Here is a 19,786-nt window from a genome sequence, read left to right on the forward strand (position 1 = left end):
TGGAGCAGAGGTTTAGCATGAGCATAATTGCCCACATTGCTGCATTTTGCAGCCCAGACATGATAATCCAAGTTAGCATAAGATAAATTATGATGACTCTTCGTTTGTATTTAATAGTTATGTCTTTATTGCACTCTGACTGACAATCCTGGGCCTAGAAAGTTGAGAACTAAGATGCCTTAAACAAGATCTAAGTATTGCCCACAAGATCATATGCTGCAACGTCCTGCCTGTCAGTGACTACTTCAGCTTCAACCACAACAACACAAGAGCACACAACATATTTAAACTTAATATTAACCGCTCCAAACTTGACTGTAAAAAATATGACTTCAGTAACCGAGTTGTCAAAGCGTGGAACTCATTACCGGACTCCATTGTGTCATGCCCAAACCCCCAACACTTTACCCTTAGATTATCCATGGTTGACCTATCCAGATTCCTAAGAGGTCAGTAAGGGGCGAGTACAAGTGCACTAGAGTGCCTTCCATCCTCTGTCCTATTGCTCTCCTATATCTCCTATACCTTTCTTCTATTCCTATATCTCTTCTTCTATTCTTTCATTGATATGTTCTATTACTATATCTTCTTTTCTATTCTTTCTTAGATATATTTTACTATGAGTATCTCCTCTATAACCTTCATCATGTATTTTACTATGTGTATATAGATATATACCCACTAAAACCCTCATTGTGTATTGGAATAAATAAATAAATAAATAAACAAACAAACAAACAAACAAATAAATAAATAAATAAATTTATTTATTTATTTATTTATTTATTTTTGGGTTATCATTTTGTGGTCAATCCCACATGTTCCAAATCTTAAATCTACCGTGTTATTGTTTGAGATATATTCTGGATGGTTTTGATTTATTTAGGTTAATCTCTCACACACATCATACCCACCCATATTGTTAGGTTAAATTAATTTAACAGCCTGTGGTATTGTGAAATATGTAATTATAAGCATAATGAAAGAGCAGTAGTGTACATGGTTGGCATGCAAAAGATTTCTTGATTCCTTTTTCATGGGGATAAAAAAGAAGTTTGTGTAAACCTGAAAAATTGCTTTCACTTCATGTAGTTCAGCCTTTTTTAACCCATTCCATTATAGTTGCATAACTTTCATCAAGCTTTGTGAAGATTCTGTAGCATTAGGTAATGTGTTAAATTGACAGAAGCTGCAATGTACTAAAATGCTTTTTAAGACATGTTCTGCCTGGCTCTATGGTAAGAGTCTCCGGAAAATTGAAGGGTACAATTTCAGACACACAACCACAAGAAGACATATATTTAATATATTTAAATATATCATTATCATTTCTTCCTTTTATACTGAGATTTAGGATTCAAGAAGTCATTTTATATCTTTATGCAATAGAAAGGTAGTGTATTCATTTAAGAACAACAACAACAAAATAATGCACAGGAGCTGCGCCTCCTACCCACCCCTAGTTATTCAGTATATGAAGATATTTTCTATTATGGACTGATAGAAAAAAGTCATCAGCCATTTTTCTACTTGCAGGACTCTAAGGAAATGGCATCCCTATTGAGCCTTACTAACCACTAGGCTAGTAATTACCATGTTAGTGGTTTGTATTAACCAAACAGGATGGTTTCACATCTTCTTTGATCACGATGGAAACATTGGGCATTATATTATCTGAATGATACTGCAAACTGATTGTGTGATTTGTAGAAATCAGAAAATAATTTCTAAAAGGTTATTTCTTGAGTGACTGAAAAAAAACAACCTTTTCTGACTTCTCCAAAGGAAAACCTCAGCTTCCATCTATATTTTTCTAACTTAATAGTTGCTTAAATATACACATCTTGACAGAATAACAGGAAAATCTTTTCAACATTTTGGCACTGGTCTGAGAAACTTCATTTGCATTTATGTTATACTAATAATTTCATGTTCACTTTTGGCATGGGTAGCATATTGCCAAATAGAAAATCAGAAGATTCAATTATCAGTTTCCTGTCTAGCACTATTTCCACCCTCCCTCCTCCCAGCCACAAAAGAAGTTTAACTACTCTACAATAGAGTCAGTATAAATAGGAGCCCATTCTTCTTTCTTGAGGGCAAGTGTTGCTTCTACTGAGATAAATAAGTCATCAAGTAGTTTATGCTTTTCTCAAGACGTAAGACACATTGTGAGTATGGGTACCTCTACTTATGAACTTAATTCGTTCTGTGACCAGGTTCTCAAGTGGAAAAGTTTGTAAGAAGAAGCAATTTTCCCCATAGGAATCGATGTAAAAGCAAATAATGTGCGCGATTGGGGAAATCACAGGGAAAGTGGAGGCCTGTTTCCTCCCAGGAGATTCCTAGAGAGGCCCAATGGAGGCTTCTCCCCGCCTTTTCTGGCCATGTTTCCTCCCAGGAGATTCCTAGGGAGGCCCCAAGGAGGCTTCTCCCTGCTTTTTCCGGTTACAGTTTGGAATGCTTGGGTTTGTAACTGGAAATTGGTTCTTGAGAAGAGGCAAAAAAATCTTGAACATCTGGTTCTTATCTGGAACAGTTCGTAAGTAGAGGCATTCATAGGTAGAGGTACCACTGTATATAAAAAGCTCCAGTTATTTGAATTTATCTTCCCTATGAAATAGTTTAAACAAACTATATCTGACCGGAAGCAGCTCCTTTGCTTCTAAAATAATCATGGGGAAATATGTTTGGTCCATGTTCATGTATTCTCAGATGATGGGATGGAGCCTTAAACATAAATGGTAGCTTAGCTTTTCAAGAACACAGCACTTCAAGAGAGGTGTAGGGTCCTTACTGCTCTCTGAACTTGGTTGTTTTTTGCAAATTTTTTATCATCCAACTATGTAATATCATCAGTGCTTGAAATGGGTCAATACATTGCTTGTATATAAACAAAGAACTAACCCAACAACAAGAGGCTGACTTGCTTCTTTAGTTCTATGCAAACTCCGCTCACCTGCCTATCTTTCTCCCACACCACACCCCATCTCTGCCTTTGGTTACCCTGTACAATATGGCCAAGATGAAACTTTATTTATTTGTATTTATTTATTTATTTATTTATTTATTTATTTATTTATTTATTTATTTATGCACGTATGAGAAAACAAGTATAAGTATGAACATAACATACAAACATATAAGTATAAACAGGTAAAGTATGAGTATGAATAATGGGAAATGAGTATGAATAATTGGGAACAGTAGGACAGGGAGGGTAGGCATGCTGATGTGCTTATGCACATCCCATTACAGACCTCTTAGGAATGGGGTGAGGTCCACACCAGACAGTTTTGGGGCTTGAGGATGAAACAAGAGAGTCAGGTTCTATATTCCAGGCATTGACCGCTTTGTTGTTGAACTCATACTTTCTGCAATCGAGTTTGGAGCAGTTTATTTTGAGTTTGTAATAATATTTCTTTAACATGCTGTTAATCAGATGTCCTTGATCTTGGTAGAATGAATAACTTTTTCTGAATTTCCATTTCAGAGGAAGGGTGTCTTATATCTGAGTAATGTGCTATAAGCATCACGAGTGATTATTGAAGACAGCTTCGGATGTATCCCATGGTAGCAACAAAGACATAAAGCTCAGGACTGGTATCTACATCATAAAGAGCACAGTATTATAATAATGATACCTCAAAATAAGGAAATTGATCAGATGGATTCTTGTTTGTAGAAGTCTGATACATTGATTTGCATTCCTGAAAATAACTACGAAAGGAGGACCAGCAGTTTCTTATTGGAGTCAAAATTGAATTGGTTTAGATTCCTGAATTCTCAACATATACACAACTACATTCCACCTCACATTCTGTATACATAGGGACACAGAGAAATGGATTATTTCCTGAGGATTTTTTTCCGTTGCACTGCCCTGTCCAGTGCCTGCAGGATCAGATGTTGGTTATTTAGAATATTGTATTCACTCAGTTCTATCAGCTGATCATATTCTTCCTCAGTGAATGTCATTGAGTACGTTGAGTATGGACTGCTGCTACTGGAGATGTCAACCTCGCCATATTTCATTTCTGACTCAGAGCGTTTGATACCTAAACAGGGGGGAAGGGGAGATAATTGAAATATACGTTTTGTAAACTAAAACGTACTGTAAAGCAAAGGTTGGTTCCTCCCAGTTTGGACTGGTTCGGCCAAACTAGTAGCAACCCACTGGTGATGTCACAGATCTGGTATGGTCAGTGCCAGTCCATGGGCACCGCCATCTTTTTTTGCCCCGGGGTTTCTTCTGCACATGTGCAGAAGCTGGATTTGTAGCTCCCACAGTAAAGACTTTACTGTGCTAGGTTGTTCCCTGTATGCAATGGCTGAAAGATAAACTGGAGCTGCCAGTTTCCAGTAAGATGTGTGTCTTGTGGCCCTCCTGCCCCATCTGCCACTCCAAAATTGAGTCCCACTGTGAGACACACATCTCTCCCACCCCACCCCTGCTTCCCTTTTACCTTTCTTTAATGTATTTATTTATTTATTTATTAGATTTGTATGCCGCCCCTCTCCGTAGACTCGGGGCGGCTCACAACACCAATAGATCAATTCAAAACAAATCTAATAATTTAAAAACATTAAAAAACCCGTTATTAAAGCAGACATACACACAAACATACCTTATTAAAAAACAAAACATACACACAAACATACCATGCATAACTTGTATAGGCCTGGGGGGAAAGGAATATCTCAATTCCCCCATGCCTGACGACAGAGGTGAGTTTTAAGGAGCTTGCGAAAGGCAAGGAGGGTGGGGGCCACCACAGAGAAGGCTCTTCCCCTGGGACCCACCAAACGACATTGTTTAGTCGACGGGACCCAGAAAAGGCCAATTCTGTGGGACCTAACCGGTCGCTGGGATTCGTGCAGCAGAAGGCGGTCCCGGAGATATTCTGGTGCCCCACTTCCCTCCCCAAACCTCGGGAGGTGGCCTCTCCCATCCTCGCGGCCTGTGGAGGAAGAAGCCTCCATGGCCATACCACAAAGCCCTCATGGCAACAGAAGGGGAGGAAAGAAAAAGAAAAAGCTTCAGCCTCTGAAACTTCTTGAGGAAGACGTCCTGGTGGTGGTGGGGGGGGTGCACTGTGAAGGGAGCCCAGGAAACCACACCAGCTGAGAAGCGATCAGTCGGAGCCACATCTGCCTCTTCCTTCTGTCAACTAACATGGAGAGGGAAAGGCAGTTTTCCTCTCAGAGCAGAGCAAGCCAGTGATCTGCCGGCTGCTTCTAAGGTGCAGTTTACTCGTGAGCATGTTTACTCATGTGTGGTGCTCACGGGTAAATTGAAAATTACAGGCAGCCAGAAGATAACTGGCTTACTCGCTTTGTTAGCTGCTTCTATGCTACAGTTTACTCATGAATAAACTGCAAATTACAGGCAGCCGGCAGATTACTCTGAGAGACAAACTGCCTAGACGTTACCTAGTCTGGTAATGAAAAATCTGTAAACAAACATGCAAGTTCACAGAGCACCAAAGTGCCCACAGTTCAATGTTGGGCTACACATATTCTCTTCCATCAATGACCCGTCCAGAGTCCTTCGGGAGTTGGGCGGCATAGATATACAATGAATAAATACATGAGAAACAGCTTGATCTTCCACTCATAGATTTTTCTGGAGGTGCTTAGAAGCTCTGTAACAGAAGTCTTCAAACTTGGCAACTTTAAGACTTGTGGACTTCAAGTCCCAGAATTCTCAACCAGCTATGCTATGCTATGCTGGCTGAGAATTCTGGGAGTTTATTCATTTTTTAATTGATTTTGTCCATTACACAATGAGGGTTTTAGTGGGTATACACATAGTAAAATGCATGATGAAAGTTATTATTATTATTATTATTATTATTATTATTATTATTATTATTATTATTATTATTAGATTTGTATGCCGCCCCTCTCCGCAGACTCAGGGCGGCTCACAGCAACAATAGAAACAATATATTACGAATCCAATAATTAAAAAATCATTAAAAAACCGCTTATTAAAAAACAAAACATACACACAAACATACCATGCATAACTTGTATTGGCCTGGGGGGAAAGGAATATCTCAATTCCCCCATGCCTGACGATAGAGGTGGGTTTTAAGGAGCTTGCGAAAGGCAAGGAGGGTGGGGACAATTCTAATCTCTGGGGGGAGCTGGTTCCAGAGGGTCGGGGCTGCCACAGAGAAGGCTCTTCCCCTGGGTCCCGCCAGATGACATTGCTTAGTCGACGGGACCCGGAGAAGGCTGACTCTGTGGGACCTAACCGGTCGCTGGGATTCGTGCAGCAGAAGACAGTCCCGGAGGTATTCTGGCCCGATGCCAGAGGATATACTCATAGTAAAATATATCTAAGAAAGAATAGAAGATATAGGAATAAAATATATAAATGGAAGAATAGAAGAAGAGATATAGGAATAGAAGAAAGGTATAGGAGATATAGGAGAGCAATAGGACAGGGGACGGAAAGCACTCTAGTGCACTTATGCAGGCACTTATGAAAGCACTCTAGTGCACTTAGGAATCTGGAGAGGTCAACCATGGATAATCTAAGGGTAAAGTGTTGGCGGTTTGGGTTGAAGTCCACAAGTCGTAAAGTTGCCAAGTTTGGGGACCACTGCTCTGTAACAAGGAAGAGTTGATTATTCGTTTCAAATCATCTGGGAGTGGAAGAAGGATAACATCATCTCTTTATGTATTTCAGCATTTAAAAATAAATAATTGTTCTGTCCCAGCGATGAGCCTCCCAAAAAATAGGCCCCCACACACTGATTTTACCAAATTTAAGCACTTAATTCTAATATTTTAGGAGCAGGGAGGTTTGGATTTAGAAATCTAGCAACAAAGCCAGAAGTAAGTCTGCTCAATGCCAGATGCTAATAGAGTCCAAAACAGAAACCAAAACTCACAGATATTTTTCTTTGCTCACCCAGCTCTTATTTACTGACTCATTATGAGTTGGCAGGAAGCCCAGAGAGCCCATGAGCCCAACACCTCAGTTTGTAATTCATCATTAAAATAATAATATCCCAAGAGAGAAATCTGAGCGGACATCTGGAACATAATGAAATTTGACTTCTGCACCGAAGTGTCACATGGCTCAACTTTAAATAGCCAAAAGGCATGGACAAGTGTTCTAGAAATCTATTCACACAGAGACCTCCTCTTGCTTAGCCACTTGTGCCTTTTGGCAACTCTGCGTATCCTAGCATCAATAAGAGGCTCCTCCTCTTCTCATGAGTCACTCGTGTGCACCTCGGGAGGTGCAGAAAGCCCTGGTTGGCTTTCAGCCTGTGACATCACATCCTTTCTGACTTCCTTGCTATCAGGGTGCCAGGTTCATGGGCCTAGGATACCAGACCACAACTGTCTCTCGATCCTCAGGATCTGTGACCAGCTGCGTGGGCCACGGATGGGCCACAACAGATAATAGATAAGTAATTGCCTGGGGAAAGGGAATTGAGGAACTATTGTCTATTTTTCTGTTCTCTTCATTCAAAATCAGCAACTACTCAAGTTCTAAGCATGAATGGAAAAAGGTTAAATTTATTCAATAAATGAGAAAAATGACAGGTAATTATATTTATGGATATATTGCTCTTTCTTTTTCGGTAAGTTGCCAGTAATATTGCATTAGTGTTGAGTACAAGCCAATATTTCCTTATTATTCAGGCAAAATCCATTAATTACTTTTAGCAGAAAATAAAGCCTAAACAAATCTTCAGACTTAATAAGGATCTAAACCTCAAAAAATTTCCTCACAACTATGTTTTTCTAGAAAACCAATTTCCACTAATCAAATTATTATTATTGAAAACATACTTGTCATTATTTCCCATGATGGAAACATAGAAACATAGATGTCTGATGGCAGAAAAAGACCTCATACTCCATCTAGTCTGCCCTTACACTATTTTCTGTATTTTATCTTAGGATGGATATATGTTTATCCCAGGCATGTTTAAATTCATACTGTGGATTTATCTACCACGTCTGCTGGAAGTTTGTTCCAAGGATCTACTACTCTTTCAGTAAAATAATATTTTCTCATGTTGCTTTTGATCTTTTCCCCAAGTAACTTCAGATTGTGTCCCCTTGTTCTTGTGTTCACTTTCCTATTAAAAACACTTCCCTCCTGGACCTTATTTAAACCTTTAATATATTTAAATGTTTCGATCATGTCCCCCCTTTTCCTTCTGTCCTCCAGACTATACAGATTGAGTTCATTAAGTCTTTCCTGATACGTTTTATGCTTAAGACCTTCCTGCTTGTTATACCTCTAGCTATGCAGCCAAGCATCCTACTTGCTTTCCCTACCGCCTGACTGCACTGTTCACCCATTTTGAGACTGTCAGAAATCACTACCCCTAAATCCTTTTCTTCTGAAGTTTTTGCTAACACAGAACTGCCAATACAATACTCAGATTGTGGATTCCTTTTCCCCAAGTGCATTATTTTACATTTGGAAACATTAAATGATGGGATTAATATAATTTCTGACTTCACATTAGTGCTTTAAAGAAAATATTTCATCTTTAGGTGTACTGGCAATATAACAGGAAATCACTTATTTATTAAAATAATTTATATTCTGCCTTTCCACAATCAGAATGACTTGCATTAAATATGAAACTTCCACTTAGAAAAGGGTAGAACATACAAGTTCAATTTGGCAGTTCCAATCTCACCAGGCTCAAGGTTTGCCCATGTATCTACAACACTTTGCGAGCTGCATTGGTTACCGATTGGTCTCCGAACACAATTCAAAGTGTTGGCTTAGAAACAGGTTACTTACAGGACCGTCTCCAGCCTCATGTATCTCAGCGACCGGTCAGAGCCCACAGAGTTGGCCTTCTCCAGGTCCCATCAGCCAAGCAATGTTGTCTGCTGGGCCCTAGGGGAAGGGCCTTCTCAGTGGCAACTCCAACCCTCTGGAACCAACTCCCCCCGAAGATACACACTGCCCCCACTCTCCTGACCTTCTGGAAGGATTAAAAAACTCACCTGTGCCAGCAGGCCTGGGGCCCTTGAGCTCTAATATTTTGCCCTGGCCGTCACCAAGACTGTGATATGAATAAATGTGGTTGTATGGTTTATGACTCGGGGTTTTTTATATTGTTTTATAATTGGGCTTAGAACAGGTTTTTTTATTGTTTTTATATGTTGTGAGCCGCCTTGAGTCTTCGGAGTAAGGTGGCATTTAAGTCCAATAAATGAATGAATGAATGAATAAATAAATAAATAAATAAATAAATGAACGATAATAATAAATAAATACATAAATAAATATAAGCAAACCATGTTAGCAAACCTTTCTCTTTTCTTTTCGTTTTGGAACCTGACAATTATATTTTATTTAACATTTTGTTTTGTTTCATTACTCTTAATCATTGCTACATGAACAACGTAGTGTGTACATTAATAACTTTGCTGGGCTACATTAGTAACAAAAATAATTATAACGTTGAAATACCTGGGGCTTTATAGTAGCGAAAAGTATCATTCACTTGTGGGAAGAACAATAATATTGGTGCTGCGGGATTCTCAGCATCTTCAAATAAATAGCATTCCTTCAGATGTTGATCATCATCCTTCAGGACAGCTTTGGGAAATGGGATTCCTTGATCTGCATAGTAGTTGCATGATTGCTCCAGGGGCTGGATTAAAGAAAAAGTAAATATAATACTTAGTGCATGGATGAGATGTTAGACTGAGGAACGTGAGACATTATTGCTGATATATGCTGGATAATTGAGAAAGACAACGAATGCCTAAATAAATCAATATACTTCATTGATTATAGAGATGACTTTGTATCAATCATGTCAAGCTGTGGAAAGTGCTCAGAAGAATAGAAGTCCCAGAATATATCTCATTGTCCTCATGGGAAACTTATATAAAAGCCACATTATTATTATTATTATTATTATTATTATTATTATTATTATTATTATTACTACTACTACTACTACTACTATGTCAGTACAACACAGCAAACGAGATCACTATGCTGGATTTCGTATTTCATCACCAGTCGGGCGCTTCCCAAGCACCTAGGACTCTGTGATGTAGCAGCGAATTATGTTTGCCGATCCCAGTAAAGCGGCCTTTTGCAATTGACAGAGGGAGATTTAGTCAATTCCGATGGTTTTCAAATGTCCGCTGAGATCCTTTGGCACTGCGTCCAGCGTGCCAAGTACCACTGAGACCACTTTCACTGGCTTATGCCAGAGTCGTTGCAGCTTGATTTTTAGATCTTTGTATTTCACTAATTTCTCTAGCTGCTTCTCCCCAATTCTGCTGTCCCCTGGGATTGCGATGTCGATGATCCATACTTTCTTTTTCTCCACAGTCAGGATGTCTGGTGTGTTATGCTTCAGAATTCAGTCTGTCTGAAGTCGGAAGTCCCACAATAGTTTTGCTTGCTCATTTTCGACCACTTTTTTGGGCTTATGATCAATTATTGTTGTTGTTGTTGTTGTTGTTGTTGTTGTTGTTGTTGTTATTATTATTATTATTATTAATTGGATTTGTATGCTGTCCTTCTCCGAAGACTCTGGGCGGCTCACAGGATATTGCTAAGACATGGTGAAGAAGATTGGTTCCAGGTTTTGTAAGAAGTATGGCAAGACTGTATACTCTCCCTTTTTAAAATTCAAACTATATGCTGAATATATATTAAAGGGAATATGGATTAGAAGAAGACAAGTGTGACACAAAATTGGAAGAAGCAGCATCAATAATCTGTGTTATAGTGAGGAGGCTACCATTATCACTGAAAATCTGCACGCTACAGTAATAAATGTCAATAAGAACAGTGAAAAAAAATGAAACTAAAATTAATTATAGAGAATACCAACTAATGACAATACAGCAGGCATTGCCTTGAAACTGATAATAAAGATATCAAAGTGCTAGATAGATTCTGCCTTTTAGGATTAACTATCAGCAGTAAAGGAGCAGAGAGGCTACAAATATGCTGTAGACTAGTATTGATAGAACAATCATGAACACTTGGAAAATATATTCAAATGCCATGCTTTGTCTACATCTACAAAGATTAGAGTCGTGCAAGCAACTCCTGTATGGAAGCAAATATGGATTTTAGATGAACATGGTGCTCATTTCCATGGTCATGTGGCCAGCTGTTACCCTCCCAATGAAGTGGGACTTGTTAATCTACCTGCATTTGCATGCTTTTGAACTGCTAGGTGGGCATCATGCCTCCAATATAGCATTAACAACTAGAAGGTCAAACTTAATTCCCCCAAAATATTTATTTATTTGTTTGTTTGTTTGTTTGTTTGTTTGTTTTTATGCCGCCCTTCTCCTTAGACTCAGGGCGGCTTACAACATGTTAGCAATAGCACTTTTTAACAGAGCCGGCATATTATCACCCAATATCATTACTGAATAATAATTATAAATTGCTCATAATGATTTATTCATTAAGTTCAGTGTGGAAGTAAGATCCATCTAAAATACAGCTGAAGGACAAATTCTTGGCATTGGATGAACTGAATAAGCATCGAACATTGCTTTTTCTTGATGCAGAAAAGTTCTTTCTCTGTTTGAACTGCACTTTTTGGTTTACAATTTTGGTAGATATGGACATTGACAGGAATTTTGGCAAATGGCTAAAATTGATTTATACCTCACAAAAGATACAGATAACTATTATGGGAAATTCAACTCCTATAAGATATAGAAAGGGACTAGAACCCTGGTTCCCAACATGGAGCCCACGCCCCATGGAGGGCAATTTGATTTTTAATGCGGACAATTGGAGCCTTGTTTAAACCAAGTTAATGGTCTTTTAGGCTTCCTCTGCATGTGTAGAGTTCACTTTTTGAATACTAAGAATTATATGTCATGGAGGATTTTAGAGATGCTTGGGTGGGGCATGGCGAAAAAGAGGTTGGGAACAACTGGACTAGACAGAGCTGTCCCTTGTCATCATTGCTTTTTATTTTATCTTTGGAAATATTGAACAAGGATATAAAATTAGATGAGAGAATTACTGGAATGCAGATACGGAGAAATATGTAAGTTATATTTGCTGATGACCTGGTGATAATTTTGGAAGACCCACTGGAAGGAATTGAAATATTAAAGGAAAACTGAAGAACTTTTGAGAGGGGAGAATTAGTTGATTTTAAAATTAATAAACAAAGATAAAGAGGGGCGGCAAATAAGTAAGTAAGTAAGTAAGTAAGTAAGTAAGTAAGTAAGTAAGTAAATAAATAAATAAATAAATAAATAAATAAATAAATAAATAACAAAGAATGTGAAAATGGAAATAACAAACAGAATTGATGGGAAAATAGTTTTCAAATTAAAAAAAAGTGAGATGCTTGTGTATTACTATGACTAATGGGTGCTGCAGTGGCTCAACACTGAAGACACTGGGCTTGTTGTCTGTAAAGCCAGCAGCCCAGGTTTGAGTCCTGTCATATGATGCTTGGGTCTCAAACCTGGGCTGCTGGCTTTACAGACAACAAGCCCAGTATCTTCAGTGTTGAGCCACTACAGCACCCATTAGCCATAGTAATACACAAGTATCTCACCCAGCTCCTGCCAAACTAGTAGTTTGAGACCATGTGAATGTGAATATAAAAATAGGATGGTTAGCCACATGACCACAGAAATGTCTTCAGACAATGCTAACTCAATGGTCTTGAAACAGAGATGAGCACTGCCCTCTACAGGCAGCAACACTAAAATATTTGAATAATTGTATCAAACTAATTGACCCAAAATAATTACGTTCAGTCATGGAATGAAATAAAAAAAGGACAGATTAAATGAGAGAGATTACAATTGTCATTGTTGGGGAGAGTTTTATTGCCAAGAGTAATGTTTTTGTTTCAAACAATACCATTTATACTAACTGATGTATCCATTAAGAAATAACAGAAAGTTACAGTATATTTAAGCTTGTATGTCAAGAGAAAAAACTAAGAATATTTAAAGTATTATATAAAATATTTTAAGATGCAAAGGATTGGTGGAATTTGGGCTGCCTGATTTGAAATTGAATTTTGCAGTCTGCTATTTAGTCTTAAAAGTTGTATTCTAAATGAGAAAGATTATGAAACTTACCACTGGTATATGACTCAAGAAAAATTGTCTAGAATACATAAAGATTCTTCAAAATTACAGTAGTCCCTCACCTATCACTGGTGTTACGTTCCAGACCTGGCCGCGATAGGTGAAATCCGCGATGGGGAATTTATCGACTGATAGTACTTATTTAAGTATTTATATTGTAATTGTTTGGTACGTTTTCATTGTTTTAAGTATTTATAAACCCTCCCCACACAGTATTTATTTTAGATACAGTATTTAAATACAGTATTTACAATTTTAGATATTTTTTTTTTTTAAAAAACCTGCCGATCGAGTTCGGCGGGCTGTTTAAATATGCCGATCGACTTCCTCAGAAACCCGCGATGAAGTGAAGCCGCAGTAGGTGAAGCGCGGTATAGCGAGGGACTACTGTATGTTGAAAATATGACAACATAGCAAGAATTTTTGTCATATTTGGTGAACTTGTAAAAAAAGCCAGAAATATTTATATTCATACAATGGTAAAAATAATTTTTACAATCAATATTCAACTTAAACCTGAACTTTTCTTGCTAGGATCAATTGTCAATCAATTAGAAAAGAAGCATGGAAGATTATTTTTATATACAATTAATTGGTGATTTATGGTTTGAACATTAGAAAAGGTAGCTTATGGAAAGAAGGTCAGTACAGTGGTACCTCTACTTAAGTAATTAATTTGTTCCGTGACTAGGTTCTTAAGTAGAAACATTCTGAAGTAGAAGCAATTTTTCCCATAGGAATCAATGTAAAAGCAAATAATGCGTGCAAAGCCATTAGGAAAGAAATAATTTGGGTGGGAGGAGGAGGAAGAAGAAGAGGAGAAAGAGAGTTGCTGCCTACCCATACACTGGCTGCTGCTGCTACCTTCTGCCTCTTCCTTCCCATGCTGAAGGGCTCCCCTCTCCTCTCGCTCACTCGCTTTATAGTCGGTGCCTTTCCTTTGCTGTGGTGACTCCTTGGCTGCCCAGAGTGAAGGGAGTGTTTCTTTTCTCTGGGTGCTGGCAGAGGTTTATTCCCTGTTCAAGCACCCAAAGAAAGGAAAATGCTTTGTTTGTTCTGGACTTCCAAAGCCTTCTTAAGCACCACCGAAAAGCTCCTCTGGCAACCCAGAAAAGCCCGAGATGGCCAGAATTAAAGGGGGAATGGCAGGAAACTGACCGGGCCTTCGTGCCGCTGTCAAATTTCCTGGGAAATTTTTCCAGGCTCGGGTTCTTAAGTAGAAAATAGTTCTTAAGAAGAGGCAAAAAAATCTTGAACACCTGGTACTTATCTTAAGTAGAGGTGTTCTTAAATAGAGGTACCACTGTATGTTGTAACTTTAGACAGAGAGTGAAACACAAATGCATAACCACTGTCCAAGAGATCAGAAATTCCTTCTTTAATCATCTTTCCTTTTTTCTTTCTTTTCCTTTTCCATTTCTATTTTATTTCTTACATTCACCATTCTTCCTTATTTTCTGCTTCTTTTCTAATATTTGTATTGTTTTCAGTTTATTAAAAAAAACTTCAATAAATGTTGTATTGAAAAGAAAAAAAGCGAATGAAAACAGGAAATCCATTCATCCATAGAATGAAAAACAAGAGTCCAAAAGAAATTCTCACCCTTGACTGTGGTCCTGTACTGTAATTTAAATGTAGCATAACATCCACCTTTCTTTCCGGTCTCAGCAACGGAGCAGAGCTAGTGTTGATGAAAAATCCAGTATCTTCCAGAGACAAATATTCTTCTGTTTGTGTTAACTGATTGGGTGAAGAAGAGTCCAGTACAGTGTCTTAAAAAAAAAGGAAGTCCAAATTCTTGTAATGGTTTGAAATTGCCCCCCAAAATTCCCCACAATGTCCAAGAATGGTCATGTTGGATAGAAATCCATGCAACCTATGTGCCACAAATGAAACGTTGGTTCTGATTAGATTTTTCAAGTAGCCCTTATGTGTTCTGAATTTCTGGAATCTGCTGCTTGAAAAGACATGTATTTCATTAAATAATAATTTGGATTTTATACTGTGTGGTTCATGAGTATTTGGAGCATAATTAAACGGGGGGAAAACTTTAGGGTTTTTTTAAACTTTAAAGTGGAACATATATATTTCAGTTCACTCTACTTGTTTTTTAACCTTAGAATGAACTGATATTATATAAATTCTCTGGATGCTGGCAGAGGTTTATTCCCTGTTCAAGCACCCAGAGAAAGGAAAATGCTTTGTTCGCTCTGGACTATATGTTTTCTTAGATTTTCATGGGTACAGGTATGATGGTCTTGGTATATTCGGATTTCTTCCCATGTAGGATTTGGAAATTTCTGGCGACGTTTCAATGAGGCCCCACTCATCATCTTCAGGCTGGTGTTTCTGTCCTTGTTCGCCCTAGAACAAGGACAGAAACACCAGCCTGAAGATGACGAGTGGGACCTCGTCGAAACGTCGCCAGAAATTTCTAAATCCTACAGGGGGAGAAACCCGAATATGCCAAGACCTTCGTACCTGTACCCGTGAAAATCTACAAATATATATAAAATATAAAAATCTTATACATATATACAGTGGTACCTCGAGATACGAGTTTAATTCGTTCCGGACCTGGGCTCTTAAGTCGAGCAGCTCTTATCTCGAACGACTTTTCCCCATAGGAATTAATGTAAATAATTTTAATTGGTTCCAGCCCTCAAAAAACTCACAAAGTTAGTCTAAATTATGCAGAAAGACATGTTTTTAATGAAGAAATGTACATGTACATATAAATGAATAATGAAGTTTCTTTCACTTAACTTGTAAACTTTCTTAAACTTTTAAATTTACATATGTTCAACTTCTCTGCCACCCAATCCTGTAGGACAGAGGTCCCCAACCCTTTTTGCACCAGGGACCGGCTTTAAGCGATCAAGAGAGGAATGGGTGAATGAATGGACGGAGGGTGGGAAGGAAGGAAGGAAAGAGGGAAGGGACAGGAACAGAGGAAGGAAGCAAGGAAACTTATGAAAGGGGAGAGTAAGAGAAGAATGAGTGAAGGGAGGGAGGGAGGGAAGAAGGTGGGAAGGAGAAAGAAAAGAAGAAATAGAGGAAGGGAAGGTAAAAGAGAGAAAGAAAAAGAGCAAGCAAGCAAGCAAGCAAGAAAGAAAGAAAGAAAGAAAGAAAGAAAGAAAGGGGGAAGGGACAGGAACAGAGGAAGGAAGCAAGGAAACTTATGAAAGGGGAGAGTAAGAGAGGAATGAGTGAAGGGAGGGAGGGAGGGAAGAAGGTGGGAAGGAGAAAGAAAAGAAGAAATAGAGGAATGGAAGGTAAAAGAGAGAAAGAAAAATAGCAAGAAAGAAAGAAAGAAAGCAAGAAAGAAAGAAAGGGGGAAGGGTCAGGAACAGAGGAAGGAAGCAAGGAAACTTATGAAAGGGGAGAGTAAGAGAGGAATGAGTGAAGGGAGGGAGGGAAGAAGGTGGGAAGGAGAAAGAAAAGAAGAAATAGAGGAAGGGAAGGTAAAAGAGAGAAAGAAAAAGAGCAAGAAAGAAAGAAAGAAAGGGGGAAGGGACAGGAACAGAGGAAGGAAGCAAGGAAACTAATGAAAGGGGAGAGTAAGAGAGGAATGAGTGAAGGGAGGGAGGGAGGGAGGGAAGAAGGTGGGAAGGAGAAAGAAAAGAAGAAATAGAAGGGAAGGTAAAAGAGAGAAAGAAAAAGAGCAAGAAAGAAAGCTGCAAGCACCCCCCCGAGCCCCCCAGGCCGGCTGCAACCTTTTAAAACATGCGCGCCGCTTCGCAGCTGTCTCCTGAAGCCGAACGCGGAAGTTAGCGTTTGGCTTCAGGAGACAGCTCCTTGGCGCTTGTATCTCGAATTTGGGCTTGTAAGTAGAACAAAAATATCTCTCCCCTCCCAGCTCTTATCTCGAGTTGCTCTTAAGTAGAGCAGCTCTTATGTCGGGGTTCCACTGTATTTTGGAGCATAAGATACACCATATATTTTGGAGCATAAAATACACCATATGCCTGGACGGGGGGGGGGGGATACAGTGTAGTAATGAAAATGCACCCCGGTGCACCCAATTTGCACTGAAAGATGTTGAAAGAAAATGCAGGGCGTCCTGCATAAGCCACAGTGTGGTAGTAAAACTTTGGTAGCCCTTCACTGACCATGTCACATTTTTCAGTGCCATTGTACATTTTGAACAGTCTCTGTTCAATGTACTATTGTAAGTCAAGGTCTACCTGCAGCTATTGTGGCTTAAAGTCTGAACACTTCATCAACACCCAAATTCAATTTAGTTTTTCAAGATAACTTTTAAATTAATTATTCTATTAAATGGCCTAGAAATGTTTTATTTATTGTATCTTTTTACCAAAACGTTGTAGGCTGCCCCGAGTCCACGGAGAGTGGCGGCATATAAGTCCAATAAATAAGTAAATAAATTGTGATTTCATGTCGCCGCCCTGAGTCCTTCGCATAGAAGTCAAATGAATGAATGAATGAATGAATGAATGTCAACAATGCAAGAGTGCTCTGCTATTGCCATATTTCTGAACATTTATTTTCATCTTCCAGATGAGCCACTTGTTACTTTTCAGGAGTTTCTAATTTAAAGTGCCAACTGAGTCCCAGCCCTGCTTAATTTTTATACATCATGGAAATTCAGCTTATTTTGCTGAATCTATTCTTGTACTAAAATACTCACATAAGAAACCAATGGAATTACCTTTCCATCTGCAGAAGTTTTCATTCTCAAGGTAACTATTGTTTAGCTGGAGACCTTTAATGAAATTGTGGTACTGGGCAACTGATAAGCGATCTGTTAGGACATCTCTAAAAGCACAGGATAGCGGTCCAGCTGGGCTGTAGAGTTGTGTCTTCTGCTCCTGCGGGTCAGTTAAATGAGACTCTTCATCTATAGAAAATAAATTAAGATCCTCTGTGAAAGAAAAGATAGTCCTCGGCCTACAAACATTAATTTATTGACTGTCCAAAGTTACAATGGCACAGAAAAGAAGTGACTTATGATCCCCTTTCACACTTACGGCATCCCCCAGAATTTGGATGCTTGACAACTGGCATGTATTTATGATGGCTGCAATGTGCTGGGGTCATGTTTGTGACCTTCTGGCAAGGATAGTCAAAGGGAAGCCCAATTCACTTAACAGCCATGTAACTAAGTTAACAACATGCAGGGATACACTTAACAACTGTGGCAAGAAAATGGGGCAAAATTCAATAACTGTCTTTCTTAGCAACAAAAATTTTGGGTTCCATTGTAGTCATGCGTTGAGGACCAGTGTAATTCATGTAAATATTTAATCATCAAGAAGGAAATAAATTTAATGTGATGGTAGCACAGATTTGAAAAGAGGCCTTGTTCAACTATGGACTATTTCATTTTATCTAAATATGCAATAAATTATATGTCTTAGGAGCTGAAAATTCCTTTATGGGTGCAATATTTTATGGTTTCTGAAGTCCCCCCCCCCCCGCTGCGTTGTCTATGTTACATACAGCTGGTATGTGACCAAATTAGCATTCCCATTGCTGATTGGCTATTATAGTGGCAGGATATTCAAGGGGCTGTCAGGGGGCCAGCAAGTTTAAGGGAAGCCTTTAAATGTGTCTCTCCTTCTACCTGCTGGCATTCCATTTTATTTTAGCGCTAGCAAATAAAAGATGCTGAACTGTTCCTACGTCTGGCCTCTTCATTTCCCATGCAATCTAACAGTATGCATATGGTTTAAAAACATCAGTAACATACTTATTGTATTCAATCAATCGGCAGTTGATAAGAGATGGTATTAAAAAACAAACAGGGTTTTTTGATCCGGAACCAAGTAGGGTTAATATTTGGGATGATTTTGGATTGAAACCATGGTAAATTTTCTATGAGTGGATTACAGTAGCAGTTTGTTAACAGAGGACTTTAGCATTTAAATTTTGTGTTCCTTTTATTATTAATTGTATTATTTTTATACTTTTATAAAATAATAACAATAGCAATAGCAATAACAATAACAATAATAATAATAATGTTTTGCAAGGGGTCAGAAATTAACACTTTCTGCATTCAACTAGGGAGGATATTATGTGTATATGTTAAACTTTTTTAAAAGATTTTTTTCTTTTTAATGTTTGTTGTGTTTTTTATTCTTTTATCTTTTAAAAAAAAGTATCATAATTTTGTATTTTAATTTTCTCTGCATAAACCAAATATTATATCCACACACAAAAAAAACCCATTAGTAACAAGAAATAACAATGGTATGAGAACAACCTACCAATATTCACAATTTGGTCTTGAGTCCATTTGTGCCAAAAATCCTCAGAACTGTGACTTATATTCCAGATATACAGCAGATTAAAAGAAAATATGCTGCTCCACATACCTGCCCAGAAGAATGTACAAAAAAATGTATTTTTCTTCTCCTTTCCCATCTCAATCATCATTAAGCAAGTCTTGGAACTCTTAGAAAACTATCACGGTAGAGTCAAATTATTTTCTCTCTTTAATTCTGTGTGCAGTTTACTAATAATTTTCTTAATATACCACTGCATATTTCCTCCAGCTACTACTGTGATCATTGTAGTTGTTGATTGTGTTTTATCTTGGTTAAGTTCTGTAAAACTGTAAAGCCCATACTCTTACTTTGTGACTTTGAACCACTAATTAAGATGTCATCTTAATATGAATGTGAAACATTCATGTGAGCCTCTGCTTTAAGTC

The 19,786-nt window shown here is 38.2% G+C and overlaps 1 protein-coding gene across 1 annotated transcript in view; it reads right to left on the bottom strand.

Moving 5' to 3' along the window:
- Nucleotides 1–3,849: 3,849 nt before the first annotated feature.
- LOC139170406 (cytosolic phospholipase A2 epsilon-like) overlaps nucleotides 3,850–19,786 on the bottom strand; it is a 44,580-nt gene continuing 28,643 nt past the window's right edge. Inside the window, exons 15-19 of the mRNA XM_070757610.1 lie at nucleotides 19,341–19,448; nucleotides 17,780–17,968; nucleotides 14,710–14,879; nucleotides 9,470–9,653; nucleotides 3,850–4,058 (exon numbers count right to left, since the gene is read on the bottom strand). Of these exons, the coding sequence (XP_070613711.1) occupies nucleotides 3,850–4,058; nucleotides 9,470–9,653; nucleotides 14,710–14,879; nucleotides 17,780–17,968; nucleotides 19,341–19,448 (860 nt within the window). The remainder of the gene's footprint in view (nucleotides 4,059–9,469; nucleotides 9,654–14,709; nucleotides 14,880–17,779; nucleotides 17,969–19,340; nucleotides 19,449–19,786) is intronic.

This window comes from Erythrolamprus reginae, chromosome 1, assembly GCF_031021105.1.
Source record: "Erythrolamprus reginae isolate rEryReg1 chromosome 1, rEryReg1.hap1, whole genome shotgun sequence".
In the NCBI taxonomy this organism is placed as follows: Eukaryota; Metazoa; Chordata; class Lepidosauria; order Squamata; family Dipsadidae; genus Erythrolamprus; species Erythrolamprus reginae.